At 49.6% G+C, this 16888-nt stretch overlaps 1 protein-coding gene across 6 annotated transcripts in view; it reads left to right on the forward strand.

Moving 5' to 3' along the window:
* The window catches only part of ROBO3 (roundabout guidance receptor 3), a 266531-nt gene that overhangs the window by 227938 nt on the left and 21705 nt on the right, over positions 1-16888 (forward strand). For all 6 annotated transcript variants that reach the window (XM_060251800.1, XM_060251802.1, XM_060251796.1 and 3 more), the window contains 5 exons: positions 2619-2740; positions 4763-4979; positions 6769-6893; positions 7132-7303; positions 14984-15178. In XM_060251800.1, the coding sequence (XP_060107783.1) occupies positions 2619-2740; positions 4763-4979; positions 6769-6893; positions 7132-7303; positions 14984-15178 (831 nt within the window). The remainder of the gene's footprint in view (positions 1-2618; positions 2741-4762; positions 4980-6768; positions 6894-7131; positions 7304-14983; positions 15179-16888) is intronic.

Here is a 16888-nt window from a genome sequence, read left to right on the forward strand (position 1 = left end):
AATGCTTTCCACGCCAATCATTTCCCCAATCTGAATTCCTAAACCCTCCCACAGATTTCCACTACTCAGTTTGACAAGCGAGGCCAGTTTCAGAGGTGATTTAGAGAAGAGAAGAGGGAGATGGGAGAGGGTTTGATACCCCCTCCTGCCTGCATCTTCTCTACTTCTGCTGCTACCATTCATCACGCAGTCCAAATTGATTTTTAAACCAAATCAGGACCATTGATCTACAATTTTACATTTGCATGAAATTTGTAGACTGGCTCATAGAAACAAGCAGATTGGTGTCTCCAGGACACAGAGGGTGAAGTGGGGGTGGGGAGAGTAAATGGTTATGCTTACTGCAGCCATGGGAAGGGGAATGTCTGGTTGCGATTGCTGAGAGCATTGCTGAGAGTTCAGCTGGTGTGAGCTAGCTCACAGTTTTTTAGCCTCCAGTTCACACATTTTTGTCTCAGCTCAGGAAAAATGGCTCCAGAGCAAACTAATTTATGAAATAGCTCACAACTTTCATGCCAGTGGCTCACAAAGTTGAATTTAGAGGGAGTACTGGCTGAGCGTAGTGGCCTTGAAACTGTGGAAGTGGCCTTGAAACTGGTTTGCATTGCTAAAATATTATCTCATCAACAGGTAATCCCAAAGATTGGTCTCAACATCAAAAATGGTTGTGAATGATACAAACAGGCTCAGATACAACTAATCTGTTTATGTACAATACATTTTTTTCCTTTTTACTAGCTCCTCTCTTCTGACTTTCTAATTTACTGTTGACTGTTACATATTTAATGGTTACTGTAACACAATGTTTTTAATTTGTTTTATGGTTATCTATGTTACTGTATTGGTTTATACAATAAAATGTTTTTTAAAAATGTTACAAGATCAGGTGGATGTTGGTCTGAGTAAGGCTGTTTTGCACATACAGGAGAATGAAATCAGAATCAGCGGATAGAGCCCAAAGATAATGTTTTTGAATGCTCCCCACATTGGAAAATTTACTGCAAATAGACATCTGGCATGCATGGAATGGGATAGACCAGATCGTTTCACCCTGATACGCCTTTTTGTCGTTGTCGTCATTATATGCAGAAAGGCTGGAGGTTTTTGTTCTATTTTGGGATGTTTTCTTATGACCGCAGGCAGATTGAAGTAGTACAAGCCATTGAATGAGCACAATCCATTCTAGCTCCCCACCCCTGCATCTGGAACATGTGAACATTCGAGGAGTGGATGCATCAGTGCCCCTCAACACTTGTCCCCTTTCAAAGTGAACAAATACGCAAAATAAGCATCGACATTTATAATTTGTTTTATATGGTTATATATTGGTTGTAGCATTTCTGTTTTCTTGGTGCCCTTTCTTTCTAAACTACAAAAGCATGTGTTCTAACGTATTCAATACACACACACGTATATAAAACAGATTCACAAAACAAGGAAAAATGAAAGCCTTTTAAAAGATAAATAATGTCAGAATCAATGCTATGTTAAATAATAGCTAATGCTTCAGATGTTCAAGTAGTTTAACTTGGTTCCATTAAAGTACAAAAATGCACCAATACTCCCAAGATGACAGCCGATTAATTTTCATACCTACCCAGAGTCTGTTATAATTTCTTTTAGCTTATGAATCAATACCGTGTGCCAAAAGCCTCTCCACTCTTTCAGTGCAGGGCCCTTTTGTTGCTTATTTGCAGTTAAAACCTTGGCCATTTTTTAATAGGGCTGAACTGGTTTTTGAACTCCCAAACTTTTGGGATGCTCATGGACAGAAAATAAAAAGGAGAAATGAAAGAAGGTTTCATGCGCTCTGCAGTTGAGGGTCACTTGGGTCCTTCTAATTATTAATATAGTTTGTTAGAGTTAGATTTGGTTAGTTTTGTTAGAGTTAGATTTAAAACCTGGCCTCCTTCCAAAGAGCTCAGGGTAATGCTCCCCCCTCCCATTTGTCATCACAACAATTTTATGAGATCAGTTAGTCTGAGAAATAAAGATTGACCGGAGACTATTTTGTGAGCTTCATGGCAGAATCAGGAACTGAACCTGTGTCTCTATGATCTGATTCCAGTGTCTCATCCTCATAAGTCACCTTGGCTCTCAGCCTCATTCCTCCCTGTGCTCCTCCCTTATGGTCAGCTTCCCCCAACTATTTGACTTACTGGGATTGTCTTTGGCTGTCTTTATGGAAAGCCAATTTGGTGTAGTGGTTATGACTGGCAGACACTAATCTGGAGAACCAAGTTTGATTCCCCACTCCACATGCAGCTGCTGGTGTGACTTTGGATCAGTTACAAGTTCTTCCAGAGCTGTTCTCTCAAGAGCAGTTCTCTCAGAGCTCTCTCGGCCCCACCTACCTCACAGAGTGGGGGGGGGGGAGAGGAAGGGGAGGAGATTGCAAACCTCTCTGAGGCTCCAAGTGAAGGGTGGGGTATAAATCCAGTCTCCTCCTCCTCCTTCCATGTAACCAAAATAAAGGTTTTGGTAGCTTCTGGTGCTGCAAGTCCTACCCTTCCAAGGCCACCTACCTTTAACTCTGCTTCTGTCTGCAAAACAGAGTGCTGGAGAAGCAACCTTTTGTAATGGTCTCACTCAGGCTCATGTCTTCTCTGGTTTGGCAGATGTGAGTCCCACCCGGCAGGGAGTAGATCACAGGCAGGTGCAAAAGGAACTTGGGGAGGTTGTGGTCCAACTGCAGGAGCCTGTCATCCTCACCTCCACCACCATCCAAGTGACATGGACTGTGAGTACCCTTGATTCATCTCTCAAATGAATGGTGGGGTAATCAGCATGTGGCTTGCTGAATGGGTTAGACAGCAGGAATGCAGTTGAACTTCATAGTTGGTGGGGGAGTCATTCCTGATGGTAGAAAGGGCCTTCAAGTTGCAGCTGACTTACAACACTCCCGTAGGATTTTCAAGGCAAGAGACATTTAGAAGTGGTTTGCCATTGCCTGCCTCTGTGTAGCAACCCTGGACTTCCTTCATTGTCTCCTGTCCAAGTACTGATCAGGTCCGATCCTGCTTAGTTTCTAAGATCTAATGAGATTGGGCTAGCCTGGACCATCCAGGTCAGGACAGTAGTTCCTGGGATCACCACAAATGGGGAAATTCACAAATGCTGGGAGATAGGGCATTTGCTGCTTCCCACTAGAAAAGCAGCTACATTTCCTGCAAAATATAATGGTGAGGAAGATGTAGTGGTGGGAGTAAACACAAGCTGGAGACCACATCCTGGGGCTGGACCACAGACCACAAATCGGTGAAATCACAAGCTGCAAATCCATGAGTAGTGAAGGGTTACTTAACTGAGGTATATTAAAGTCACTGGTGATATGGGGCTTTAGTATTTTTGCAGCTGAAAACTTGCAAGGATACCATGGGCTACATTTTATAAATGACACACAGAGATGACAATTGGAAATGGAAAAAAGTCACCAACATTTGTGCTTCATGTTGCTTCTTGGTGTACAGCTGGCCTTGGTCAATAGAGATCAGACAGCTGCAAAAGAATCAGGGTGGTCTGGAGCACTGATCCAAGAAACGGGTTGAGAACCCACAAGTTTGATGCTGTGGCCTGATGTCTAGTGTGTCACATCTGTGGAATCGTTTTTCAAAGAGAAGCACAAAGACGGGGCAAAGAATAATAAAGGCAGCCTGCGCTACAGACTTTGTACAGGTTCTGTACTAATTTAACTGTCATAGTTGAAATGTGTGGGAGTGAAAAAATTCCGGGTAGGTGTGGCTGCTAAGAATTGCCTGATCTCAGCAAACACTCCTTCCCAGAACTACAGACCCAGGCATCTCAAGAGCGAGGGGGGGTGGTCTCCAATATTTTTGAGAGCGGGGACACTTTTGGAATTCTGACATGAGGTGGTGTGCACAACCACAAAATGGCTGCTGTGGGAGGCAAAACCACATACCCAGAGGAAGTCCAAGTGCAGGGGAGGCTGCGAAAGAGGAGAGAGAAAGAGAGAGAGAGAGAGAATATAACCAATGTTGCTACTGCCAAAGGAACGTTATTTTAATCTGTGCAGCCAGTCAGATCTCCAAAGGCCAACTGAGATTCCAGGATTGGCATGAGCTCCCTCAGGTTCCATCCACGTTTTGCAAACATCTGGTGGCCACCATGTCAGGGAGCCTTCCTTTAGGGAGAAAGAATTATTCTTATATCAATGTCTATAGTGTAGATATGCCCTAAGAAGAATACAGAGCACAGTCAGGCTGCTTATGTTAAACAGTTGAAATCCAGTCCTTTATTGCAAGCGGGGATTAAAGGTAGGTTTTACTCAGTGTTCCCTCTGAGTTAGCATGAGCTAGCTCACAGATTTTTAGCCTCCAGCTCACACATTTCTGTCTTAGCTCAGGAAGAATGACGTCAGAGCACAATAACTGATGCAGTAGCTCACAACTTTAAGGCCAGTAGCTCACAAAGTAGAATTTTTGCTCATAAGACTCTGCAGCTTAGAGGGAACATTGGTCCTACTATGTCTTCTCTAGAGGTTATAGCAAAGGAGAACGATGCCGGGCAAGAAAGCACAGAAGAAATGTGAAAACATGTTTGTGGAAACAGAGGTGAAGTGATATGATAAAAGGGCAGGATGGCAAGAGTTTGCAGTTGGGGGCAGAGAAATGAGAGTACAGCAGGAAGTTGGGAAGCAGAGAGAAGAAATGGGTGGGTGAGTAGATAGGAAGCTGGAGCCGTGCGGTCTGAGACGACAGGTGTCGCGCTCGATCATTCACTGGCGTGTCTTCCTTTCATTCAGGTGGACCGCCAGGCTCAGTTCATCCAAGGCTACCGAGTGATGTACCGGCCCAAGATCAGCACCTGGCTCATGCAGGATGTGAAGTCACCCACTGAACGAAGCACTGTCCTAGTGGAGCTGCACAAGGGCCAAGAATACGAGATCAAAATCCGCCCGTATTTTGATGAGTTCCAGGGCATGGACAGCGAAGTGCTCCTAGTGCGCACCCCAGAGGAAGGTACACACTGACTGGGAAGGGAGCTTGTCTCTCAAGGCTGTGATCCAGCAAAAAGCAAAACAGACTGTCTCATCTGTCTTTTTGAGTTACTCCGGTAGGGATTGGGAGAAGCTGACAAGCCTGTTACAGAGCATTCATAATTGCATATATTGTAAGACAAATCCTCCTCCAATTTTGTAGTTATCTCAGTGTAAGAAATGAAGCCATCAGTCTTTATAAGAATAAATTGTGTTGTTTCCCCAGACCATAGCAGGACCAAGGTACTGTGGTATGTTATGCCAAAATCTGTGTCTCTAAGGACAGATGCTAGCAGTGAGATAGGCAAATTAATAGCTGTTAATGCTCTAGGACAGGGAGGGCGGAGAAAGTGGATTTTGAGCCCACAGTGGATCACTGACAGATTTCTGGTGGATCATCTAGGACCAGAAGGAGTTCAAGGGGCAGCATGAAGGGGCGGCCACCAATAATGGTGTGACATCACTACCAGGGAAAACCCACAAATGATATCACATGTCTCTAGGAATCACTGCTAACTCTATGGTAAAAAAAAAAATCCCACAGAGTTTCCAGTGATTTTTACATAGGCGTGGTGTCACTTTTGGAGAAAACCCATGAGTGACATCAAGCTGTCACTAACAGCTTTTAAAAAAAATTTCTCCTGCTGGCATTCCAGTGGAAATCTCCCACCTCCAACAGGCATATGCCATCCTGGGATGGTTGTAGGACGTTTTGTGAATAATGAAGGACTAACTGCCTCTTGATCACACCCAGCAAAGCACTTCCAATGGAAACAAATGCTCATCAAAACAAACAGACCATGCAGTATTGAAATCAGCCCACCCTTACTTAGGTCATAGTAAACCCATGCCCCTACTCATAGAAAAGATCTCCTCTTTCCCCCTTATATATGTTGGCAGGTGCCAACAGGCCATCTAGCAAGATGGGCAGCTGGTCTGATGTGGATGGGCATTCTCTGTCTCTGGACTTTCTGTGGAATCCTGCAACCTTGTCATCTTGGAAGCTTGGAAACTAAAAATAGTTGTACACCTACCACAAAGAAGTCAGGAACAAATTGTGCGTGTAGCTGTCTCAATACTTAACATTCCTCAGTTATGCTATAGGCGTAGAGTTTCTGGAGGAGGATAAGGGCAAAGAATACCAGTAAGCAAAACTACTACATTTTGTGCCTGTTATTCAGGCACATATGCCTATAGTACAAATGAAACTCAGTTTCAAACCTTGTTTAAGTGTCAAGGCTGGAGCTGCCAATTCCAGATGGGGAAATTCCTGGAGATTCTGGGGGTAGGTCTTGGGGAGCGCAGGATTTGGGACCACAGCAAGGTATAATAGTAAAGAGTCCACCCTCCAACGTAACCATTTTCTCCAGGGGAATTAATCTGTATTGTCTGGGTATCAGTTGTAATTCTGGGGGATCCCCAGACCCCATGTGGAGGTTGGCAGCCATGGACACATCCAGTGGATCAAGACACCCAAGAGCTATAGTTCTGCAACAGAGTGGAGGGGTGGGGATTGGTCCGTAGTAACCTTTAGTAGTAACCACAAAAAGAGCATACCGTGGGGTTCCTTTCTGGGAGCACCTATTTCAAAATTTGATAAACGCTGATAAAATTTGAAATTGCCAGTGACCTTTTCTTTCATCACCTTCCAGTAACTCAGCATGTCCTTGGCACGGTTTTTGTGGGATTCCAAAACTCAGAGTGCCAGTCATCAAATGCCACACAGCCCCTTCTCTCCAAACAATAAAGTTATTTTATTACCTCTTGCCCAGCTCCCAGCGCTCCTCCTCAGGCAGTTACCGTAGTAACCGTGGGGAGCAGCAACAGTACCAGTATCAGCATATCGTGGGAGCCACCACCTTCTGAAGATCAGAACGGCATCATTCAGGATTACAGGGTAAGGAAGAGTCCACCCCTGGGTCTTGACAACTCCAAAGTGGGCTGCAAGGCCTTATAGTCCTGCTACAGTGAGAGCCCCAGTGGATGCTGGGAAGTGGCTGTGGGGAGTCTGCTTTGCTGGAGGGTATCACCTCAGCTGTTGATCATAATGTGTTTGTAGATTTACCACAATGGTAAACAGTTGCAGGACTGAATGAATAAATAAATAAGCAAACCCAGTCTTCGTGTTGCGACAGGTTTGGTGTCTAGGCAACGAGTCTCGTTACCACATCAACAAGACGGTGGATGGCACGTTGCTGTCGACGGTCTTGCAGGGCTTGATGCCAGGCATGCTGTACCGCACGGAGGTGGCTGCAGCCACCAGCGCAGGCGTTGGTGTGAAGAGTGCCCCCGTCACCATACAGATCAGTGAGTATCCCAGCCTCATCCGAGCAGCCACAGAGTGAGAATATGCTTTGGTCCTGGTTCCCCATGCTGCATGGAATAGAGCATACCCCACGTGTCAAGTCTGCTATGATGCTAAGTAGCTTAGGCCCAAAACGTTGGTTCAGGAAAGGGATCCTGGGTAAAAGCCATACTGTATTCAACTGCTGCTAGCTCATCCTCTCCTTCCCCCATCTCCTCCCCTTTGTTATGTAGCATAGCTTGGTAACGAAAGCATGAGAATAAGATTATGGAGCCTTCTCAGAGATAACGAGCGCCAGGAAGCGCCCAAGGCCAACCAAGGCCTGAGAACGATAAATGTAACAACGATGTGTGAATGTACCCTGCATAGTGTGCCCCTCCCTCAGGAATGCTTTTGATTTGTACCTTAAGAGTTTGCCCTTTGTGTATGCTCGCCAGTCTCGCAATCTTTCAGCTGTAGTTCTGCAACATGTTACAATAAACTAGAACTTCTTATCAAGAAAGTCTCGTTATTGAAGCATCAGACTTGACATCTTGCGAGACTCCCCTTTTGGGACCTAACCGTTCTGGCAACTTGAAAGGCCCGATGGCTGACCAGATTCCGGACGACGGAGAACTCCCACTCGACTTGGGATCCGAGGGACCGGCCCCGTGGCACGTACTAGACCCTAGAAGAGCCGCGGAGTCCCCCCCGGAGTTCCAGCTGGTGCTATCACCCCGGCAGTATCAGCAGAGGACCTCGACCACCATCATGGATCAGGCTCCCCTGCGCCGCGAGGCTATCCTGAACCGCCACATCAGGTCGATCCAGGTAGCAGGATCTGAAACCGCTAGCCCGGGCTCCAAGGAGACGGGAGAGGCGGACAGCATCATCGTCGTCCAGGTGGGAGACGATGGAGAAGAGAAGACGGGAGGCCAGAAGGCCGACTGCGGGGAGCGGAGGCTCCGGGACCAGGACGAGGAGGACTACCAGATGTTCCGGTCGATGGTCCGCCGGGAAGTCGACGGAGCCATCGGGGGCCTGAGAGACGAGGTGCGCGACCTGACTATCCAGCTCGGGAGGGCGCTAGGGATGCCGACCTCCCGGAGACCGGTTGTCGCCCCGGCGGGCCCCCGCGACAGACCAGCCCCGCCGGCCGCGCAGGCCACCCAAGCCAGAACCGGAGCCGCCCCCCCCCCCCGGCACCGCCGCCGCCGGTAGGGCCCAGGCACGTGAGCCGAGAGCTGGACGCTACCTTCGACGGGGACCCGGAGGAGGTGAATTACTTCGGGATTCAAGCAAACAGCTTCATGCAGTACTGGGGGAACTCCTTCCCAGACGAGTTCAGTCGGGTCGACTACCTAGGGTCGAAACTGAGAGGGGCCGCCAAGAGATGGTATGTGAGCCTGTGTGAAACCAGGAGCCCGATCCTGGATGATGTGCACACCTTCCTCCAGGCCCTACTGACCCAGTTCGAGGACCCATTGCAGGAATCCCGAGCGTTGGCGGCCCTCCGAGACATGCAGCAGGGGGCCCGCCCCATCCGCGAGTACGCGGCTGACTTCCAAGCCAATGTCGGCCAGGTCCGGGGATGGAATGAGGTGATGAAAATTGAGCAGTTCACGAGCGGCCTGAACGCCAGCATCCTGGATCGAGCCCTAACCCAAGCACGCCCGACCACCCTGGTGGGGTGGATCCAGCTAGCTGGTGAGGTCGAAAACAACCTAAAACGAGTGGCCATGCTACGGCAGCACCAATCGGGGAAGGCCCACCAGAAGGGGACCCCAGCGAAGGGCGAGCCGACCAAAGCAAAGAAACAGGCCACCGCCACCCCGGTGGGACCCCTCCAATGCTACCGGTGCGGGGACCCGGGCCACCTGGCGTCCACTTGCCCCCCCCCGCCGCCGGCCAAGTCGCCCCCGGCCCCTCCAAAGCTTGCCACTCCAACTCCGAGGAAGCCTCCCGGCCGCCCTAAGGATGCGGCGAAAAGCAGCGCACTGGTGCAGGAGGACCTGCAGGAGGAAGAGGTGCTCCTCTCCGCGGAGCTGGCCGACCTCGCGTGGGTGGAGGAGCCGGTGGGAAACGAGCCCGACCTGCTGCTCTGAAGGGCGCCCAACGGCAGGTCGACCGCGACGAGGCGCCGCTGACGGTGAGAGTAACGGGGAGGCTGTACTTTGTGACTGTTAAATTACTAAACCCCAAACTGCGGAGGTTCATGCAGATTCGGGCCCTCATAGACTCGGGGTGCAACAGGGAACTGATCTCCCCCAAGGTAGTGGAGGCGCTGGGGCTAGAGAGCTCGCTGTTACCCCACCCCATGCTGTTTGAGCAGATGGACGGGTCCGTCATGTGCGGAGAGCCGTGCACCCGGGAGACTTTACCCTGCCCCATGGGAATAGAGGAGCATTGGGATCAAGAGTTTTTTGTAATTGCCCCTTCCTGCTCCTACCCAATTGTGCTGGGGGTGGGGTGGTTAGAGAAACACGAGCCCTTAATCCGGTGGAGGGCGCAGACGATTCGGTTCCTAGACCCTGGGTGCGAGAGGCACGTCTGGAGCCCCACGTGGGGGCCCAAAGCCCCAGTGGCTCACGAGAGAGCGTGTGTGACGGTGGAGGAAGTGCACCCAATCCCCTCAGTTTACCGGGACTTGAAACGGGTCTTTAGCGAAGAGGAAGCCAACCAACTGCCCCCCCCCCCCACCGGAGCACTGACTGCACCATAGAGCTGATCCCGGGGGAGGCGCTGCCTAAGGCCAAGCTGTACCAGATGGGGTGGGCGGAAAAGAAAGAGCTCCGCAAATTCCTAGACTTGAACTTGGCGCGCAGGTTCATCCGGCCAGCCACGGCCCCCCATGCCGCCCCGGTACTATTCCAGAAGAAGAAGGACGGCTCGCTTAGACTTTGCACAGATTTTCGCGGGATTAATGCGGCGTCCATGTCTAACGCCTACCCCATCCCCCTCAACCGAGACTTGCTGAGCACGGTGGCGGGGGGGGAAGATCTTTACCAAACTGGATTTGCGCGACGCCTATTTCCGCGTGCGCATCAAAGAGGGGGATGAGTGGAAAACCGCCTTCAATACCCCGATGGGACAATTTGAGTATCTCGTGATGCCTTTTGGGTTGCAAGGGGCCCCGGGAGTGTTCATGAATTTCATTAATGATGTGTTGCGGAAGTACTTGTTTAAGGGGGTGGTGGTTTACCTGGATGACATCATTATTTATTCACAAGATCTGAAATCGCATGTGAAACTAGTGAGGGAGGTGCTAAGCACCCTGCTGGAGCACCAACTGTATGCGAAACTATCGAAATGCGAGTTCCACCGGACGGAGCTCGACTACTTGGGGTTCCGGGTGTCCGGGCAGGGGTTGGCAATGGACCCAGCCAAAGTCCAAGCCGTGCTAGAATGGGCTCCCCCGAGGACACGTAGACAGCTCCAATCATTCCTCGGGTTCGCAAATTTCTACAGACAATTCATAGAGGGGTTCGCCCGAATAGCCCTGCCCTTGACCGATCTCCTAAAGACCAAGGGAAAGGGCCCAGAGGCGAAGCGGCCCGGGGCGGGGTTAAAATGGACGGCTGAGTGTCAGGAGGCTTTCGATCACCTGAAGCAGCTGTTCACCAGTGAACCGGTCCTTAGCCACCCGGACGAGCAGAGGGCCTTCGTGGTCCAATGCGACGCCTCCGACGTGGCCGCAGGAGCCATTCTCATGCAGAGAGACGGGGGAGGGAAACTGCGGCCCTGTGCCTATATCTCCCGAAAATTCTCTGATGAACAGCGCAACTGGTCAGTGTGGGACAAAGAGGCGTTTGCGGTCGTGTTCGCACTAAAAACCTGGAGATCTTGGTTAGAAGGGGCGAAACTCCCATTCGAAGTGTGGACCGACCACAAAAACCTAGAAGCGCTGACGGGGAAGCGCAAGCTGAGCGAAAAGCAAATCAGGTGGGCGGGTTTCTTCTCCAAGTTCGACTTCACCCTAAAGCACATCCCCGGGACAAGGAACTTCCTAGCAGATGCTCTGTCACGGCTCCCGCAGCACGAGAGCCAAAAGGAGGAGGTGGTGGACTCCTTAATCCAGCCGTCTCAGATAGCGGCCATGGTCACCACCCGCTCCCAGAAGAAGAAGGAATTGGAGGGTTTGAACCGAGAGCGCCTAGAGCTAGAGACCCGGAGGGAGGGGGACGAGCGGCCCGAGGGAGTGCAGAAAGGGAGAGATGGGCTGTGGTATAAGGGAGACAAACTATACGTGCCCAAGTGCCTAAGGAGAGAAATTCTCCAGCTCTGTCACTCATCCAAGCTAGCAGGGCACTTCGGCTACGTAAAGACGCTGCACTTAGTCAACAGGCAGTTCTGGTGGCCCTCCCTCCGAAAAGATGTTTCTGAATTTGTCACAAGCTGCCCAATGTGCATAATGGCCAAAAGGAGGGGGGGAAAGCCACCCAGCCTTCTGCAACCACTGGAGACCGCAAAACGCCCTTGGGCTATAGTTTCCATGGACTTTATTGTGGAACTCCCCCCCTCCAAAGGGAAAACCGTGATCCTGGTGGTAGTGGACACTTTTTCCAAACAAGCCCACTTCATCCCCTGCCCCCAACTACCCACAGCCAAGAAATTGGCCGCCCTGTTCTTTGACCACGTCATAAAACTACACTCGTTCCCAGACAAGGTCATTAGCGACCACGGGCCTCAGTTCGTTGCCACCTTCTAGTGGGAGTTTTGTGAGCTAGTGGGAATGGAACAAGGCCTGAGCTCTGCCTACCACCCCCAAACGGACGGACAGACAGAGAGGGTTAACAGGGTGCTGGAGCAGTACTTGAGGTGTTTTGTGAACCAACGACAGTCCGACTGGGTAGACTTGCTCCCCTTTGCCGAATACTGCTACAACAATAGCATGCAAAGTTCCACCAAGGCCTCCCCCTTTTTCACAGTGTTCGGTTATGAGGGAAAACCCCTCCCCCTGCTCCCGGGGGGAGACGGACGAGGCGCTCCCACCTCGTTCGAGCAATGGTGGGAGGGACCAAGCACCAGCTGGCCTCTCATACGAGAAAACTTAGAGGCTGCCAAGGAAGCCTACAAAAAACAATATGACAAATCCCATGTCCCGGCGGGAGAGTTTAAGGTTGGAGATTCGGTGTACCTGTCAACCAAGAACCTGCCGTTAACCCAGCCCTCACGCAAACTGGCAGTGAAGTACCTGGGGCCGTTCAAAGTGAAAAGGGTGATTAATCCAGTAACTGTGGAATTGGCTCTGCCCCCCGCTTTGGGTAAAATCCACCCTGTCTTTCATTGCAGCTTGATCCGCCGGGACCCCGAGCCGTCCAGCTGGCACTCTCCCCCCGCGGGGGCCACCACCGCCCTAACCGACCGCTGTGCCTGCAACCAAGGAGCCCAGGAACATGAAACCACCAGAACCCCTCTCCCCGCGGTGGAGGGGGCTTAGGGGGGGCAGTATGTCAAGTCTGCTATGATGCTAAGTAGCTTAGGCCCAAAACGTTGGTTCAGGAAAGGGATCCTGGGTAAAAGCCATACTGTATTCAACTGCTGCTAGCTCATCCTCTCCTTCCCCTATCTCCTCCCCTTTGTTATGTAGCATAGCTTGGTAACGAGAGCATGAGAATAAGATTATGGAGCCTTCTCAGAGATAACGAGCGCCAGGAAGCGCCCAAGGCCAACCAAGGCCTGAGAACGATAAATGTGACAACGATGTGTGAATGTACCCTGCATAGTGTGCCCCTCTCTCAGGAATGCTTTTGATTTGTACCTTAAGAGTTTGCCCTTTGTGTATGCTCGCCAGTCTCGCAATCTTTCAGCTGTAGTTCTGCAACATGTTACAATAAACTAGAACTTCTTATCAAGAAAGTCTCGTTATTGAAGCATCAGACTTGACACCACGGCTGCCTAGAGCAGGGGTGTCAAACGTAAGGCCTGAGGGCTGGAACTGGCCTTTCTAGGGCTCTTATCTGGCTCACAAGTAACTGGAAATGTAAGGTACTCCCCATTTTATGGTATCCTTTGGGGGAAAAAACCCTGGTCTTGCAGATGATTAAATAAATTTATTGGGGCTTTTGTGGGTTCCCCAGTAAATCAGTTGCTTTCACTGCTAGGAATTAATTGCTTTTGTTTGTATTTTGAGTAAAAAAATATTAATTGGGTTTGCCTGTGTCCTTTATATAGTTTATATCTCTGGTACCTGGCATTACATTCTATGGCACATCTCGCCCGGCCCAACAAAGTGACATTTATGTTCAGATCCAGCCTTGTAATCAATGAGCTTGACACCTCTGGCCTAGAGCTTCCACAGGACCTCCTCCGGGGCCTCCCTCACACCATCCTACCCAAACATCAATATGACAGCCAATTGCAAGACTTGCTAACACTGTACCAGGGCTGGGCCAGACTCCATACATGTGCTGCTTCCCTTTCCATCCCAGTGGAGAGCAGGGCAACAGCATGGGTGGCATAGATGAGGGAGGAACTCCTGCCAAATCTGTCTCTGATTATCCTTGCTGCAGCTGCTCAGGTTACTTCTGGAGCTGCCCTGGGACATGAGTGGCTGTGGCAGTGAGGAGAGGGGCTTGCTCCCTTGACCCCCGCCCCCCCCCCCCGGTCCATATTGCAACCTGCATCTGGGCCAGGCTCACAGCTTTGCGTTAAAGAAGCCTCTGTCCCCGGCCAGCTTCCTCTGTTGGAGGACTCTCTCGTTCTCATAATAATCTTGCCAAACTTGGAGGTGTCAGAGATGCTGATCTGAAGGCAGCCCCTGGCCATGTAACTGGATAAAGCAGGGGCATCGAACTCATTTGTTACGAGGGCCGGATCAGACATAAATGAGACCTGGCCAGGCCATGTGTGTACCCATTTAAGATTAAGTAGCTGATATATAAACTTTATAAAGGACACAAACATGATTAAAGATTTTTTTTAAAAAAAAACTTAGAATAAAACATGCTTAAAACATTAGCACATTGGTCTTTAAGGTGCTTTATTGGTATTTCTCCCATGGGATCCAGGGAACTGGACAAAGGAAGCTCTGGCTCTTTCCTTCCTTCCTCAGGGGACCAGGAGGGGGAGGAGCCTCAGCCAGTAGAAGAAAGAGAGGCTTGGCTTAATAGCTCTGCTGTGCAACTGAGAGAACCTGGCAAAGCAACTGAGAGAGCCTTAGCCAATGGAGAAAATAGAGGCTTTGTTCCGTAGCTCCTGTGCGATTGAACAAGTCTGGCAAAGCAAGCTGTGATGCAGAAGGAAGCAAGAGAGATGGAGAAGGAAGCAGATGACAGCCAGTTGCTCGGGGGGCTGATAGGAGCTCTCCTGGGGCCTGATTCGACCCCTGGGCCACATGTTTGACACTCCTGGGATAAAGGAATAGAAAGTTACTGCTGTGCCTGTTTTCTACTGCTCCATGTCCCAAGTTTCATGGTCATGGCAACTCTCCCTCTGTGTGTGCTGTACCACTGCAGATTTCAGGAATGCCTGACTCCATACAACACATCTTCCCCACAGGTTAAAAAAAAGAACATGTTAGGGAGAGCAGTTCTCACTTCCCAGACTAGCTCACTTTCATTGGATGGGATTGAGCACACAAGCCCCACCGGCAGTCTGAATTGCCACTGCCCACATGCAAGTGACTGGTCCTCAGTGATGACAAGTGTTTCTCAAGTTGCCTCCTTTAACTAGATGCTTTCTGCCTCCTGTGCCTACGGCAGAGCCCTTGCCAGACCAGGACTCGGTGTCTGTGAGCAACGGGGACAGCGTGAGCCTCGCCGAGCAGATCACCGATGTGGTGAAGCAGCCGGCCTTCATCGCTGGCATCGGAGGGGCCTGTTGGGTCATCCTGATGTGCTTCAGCGTGTGGATCTACTGTCGGCGAAAGAAGAGGAAGGAGCTGAGTCACTACACAGGTGAGATGGCCCAGGCTGGCAGGCTGCCTCCCTCCACACGCCCCGTGGCCGTCACAAGGAAGGGGAGAGTGGGCTTTTGGGGAAGCATAGCTATTCAAGGTGAAGCATGGCTACGATGCAAGCCATTTTATATGGGAAGCTGTGTGCAGGAAAGGACAGGATAAAAATCTAAACAATAAATAAATAAAATAACTTTCTGGTAGATTATGCCTACCCCTGGGCTGGAGGCAGGGAGATACATTAAGAATATTCACATTGCAAGTGGCAGAATAGTTTGTTTTTCTGCAGAATCCACATAATCATTCTGTTGGGGGGGGGTTCATTTCCCCCCCGTTTTTTTTTCCATTTTGGTTTTATTTTTTCACTCTATTCCCACCACATGGTGGGATTTTTACACCAAGTATAGTTCCTGTCCCCTTGTTGCGCATGTTGATTTTGGAGTTCTCAGCACTTCTGTAATCTGTCATTATTCCCAGCTGCTGCCACTAAAAACAAAAAAGCAAAAGTGAACAGTGCAGTTTTCAAAATGGGGTAGGGGGAGGGGATTATATGACCGGAATGGCATGTGAAAATCAGGGTAATTTATAAACATTAGTCTTAATTGGTGTGGTCTGTTTCCATAGTTTCCCATTCTCAGTTGACTGTCTGAAAAAACAGGAACGTTACTAACTCACTTCACAAGGGTTCTTGGGAGACTAGAATGTAAGGCTTGTGCCAGAGGGTGGCACTAGGACTTGGGAGGAGACCTGGGCCCAAACCCCCATTCTGCCTTGAATCTCACTGTGTGACTTGGGATGGGCATAGTCTCTATCTCTCACACCCAAACCCAGGGATGTCAAACATATAGACCATTGGATGAAACTGGCCCATCTAGGGCTTTTATCCATCCCAGGAGCGACTGATATTGTACTAGTGTTGTTTAGAAATGGGTTGGTTTTAAGGACAGTACTATATTTTAACCTTTGTATGTTTTAATAGTGTTGTAACCCTCCCTGAGCCTGCAGCGTGGGGAAGGCAGGCTAAAAATTGAATATGTTCTTCTATACTGTCCCAGTGCTAATGCATAACAGGCAGTGGAAGTGGGCGGGTGGGCATCAAGGATACGTTTTAGGGAAATACTGTAAGGGTGTTAATGTTTTAAGCCTGTTGTATTTTGAGTAAAAATTAGTATTATTAATTGGGGTAGATCAAGATGGGTCATCATGTTAGTCTGTCTGCAGCAGTAGAAAAGAGGAAAAGTCCAGTAGGAGGTTAAAGACTAACAACATTTGCGGCAGGGTAGAAGCCTTTGTGAGTCATTGCTCACTTCTTCAGATAACTTCTTCAGTTGTATCTGAAGAAGTGAGCGGTGACTAAGAAAGCTCCTACCCTGCCACAAATGTTTTTAGTCTTTGAGGTACTACTGGACTCTTACTCTTTTCAATTGTTAACTGGGATTGCCTGTGTCCTTTATAAAGTTTATATCTCCACTTCCATGGCATTACATATGAAGACATACGTAGCCCAGCCCAACAAAATGACATTTATGTCAGATCTGTCCCTCGTAACAAATGAGTTTGACACTCTTCCCCTAACCTATTTCTCAGGCTTGTTGTAAGGATAAAATGTGGAAGGGCAAACCAGCACGCTGCTCTGGGCTCCTGGGGGGAAGTGGAGGGGGATAAAATAAGTGCCTTGGCATGCCAAAAAAAGCTGTAAGAGCAGTGCAGT

The sequence above is a fragment of the Heteronotia binoei genome, chromosome 12, assembly GCF_032191835.1.
Source record: "Heteronotia binoei isolate CCM8104 ecotype False Entrance Well chromosome 12, APGP_CSIRO_Hbin_v1, whole genome shotgun sequence".
NCBI lineage: Eukaryota > Metazoa > Chordata > Lepidosauria > Squamata > Gekkonidae > Heteronotia > Heteronotia binoei.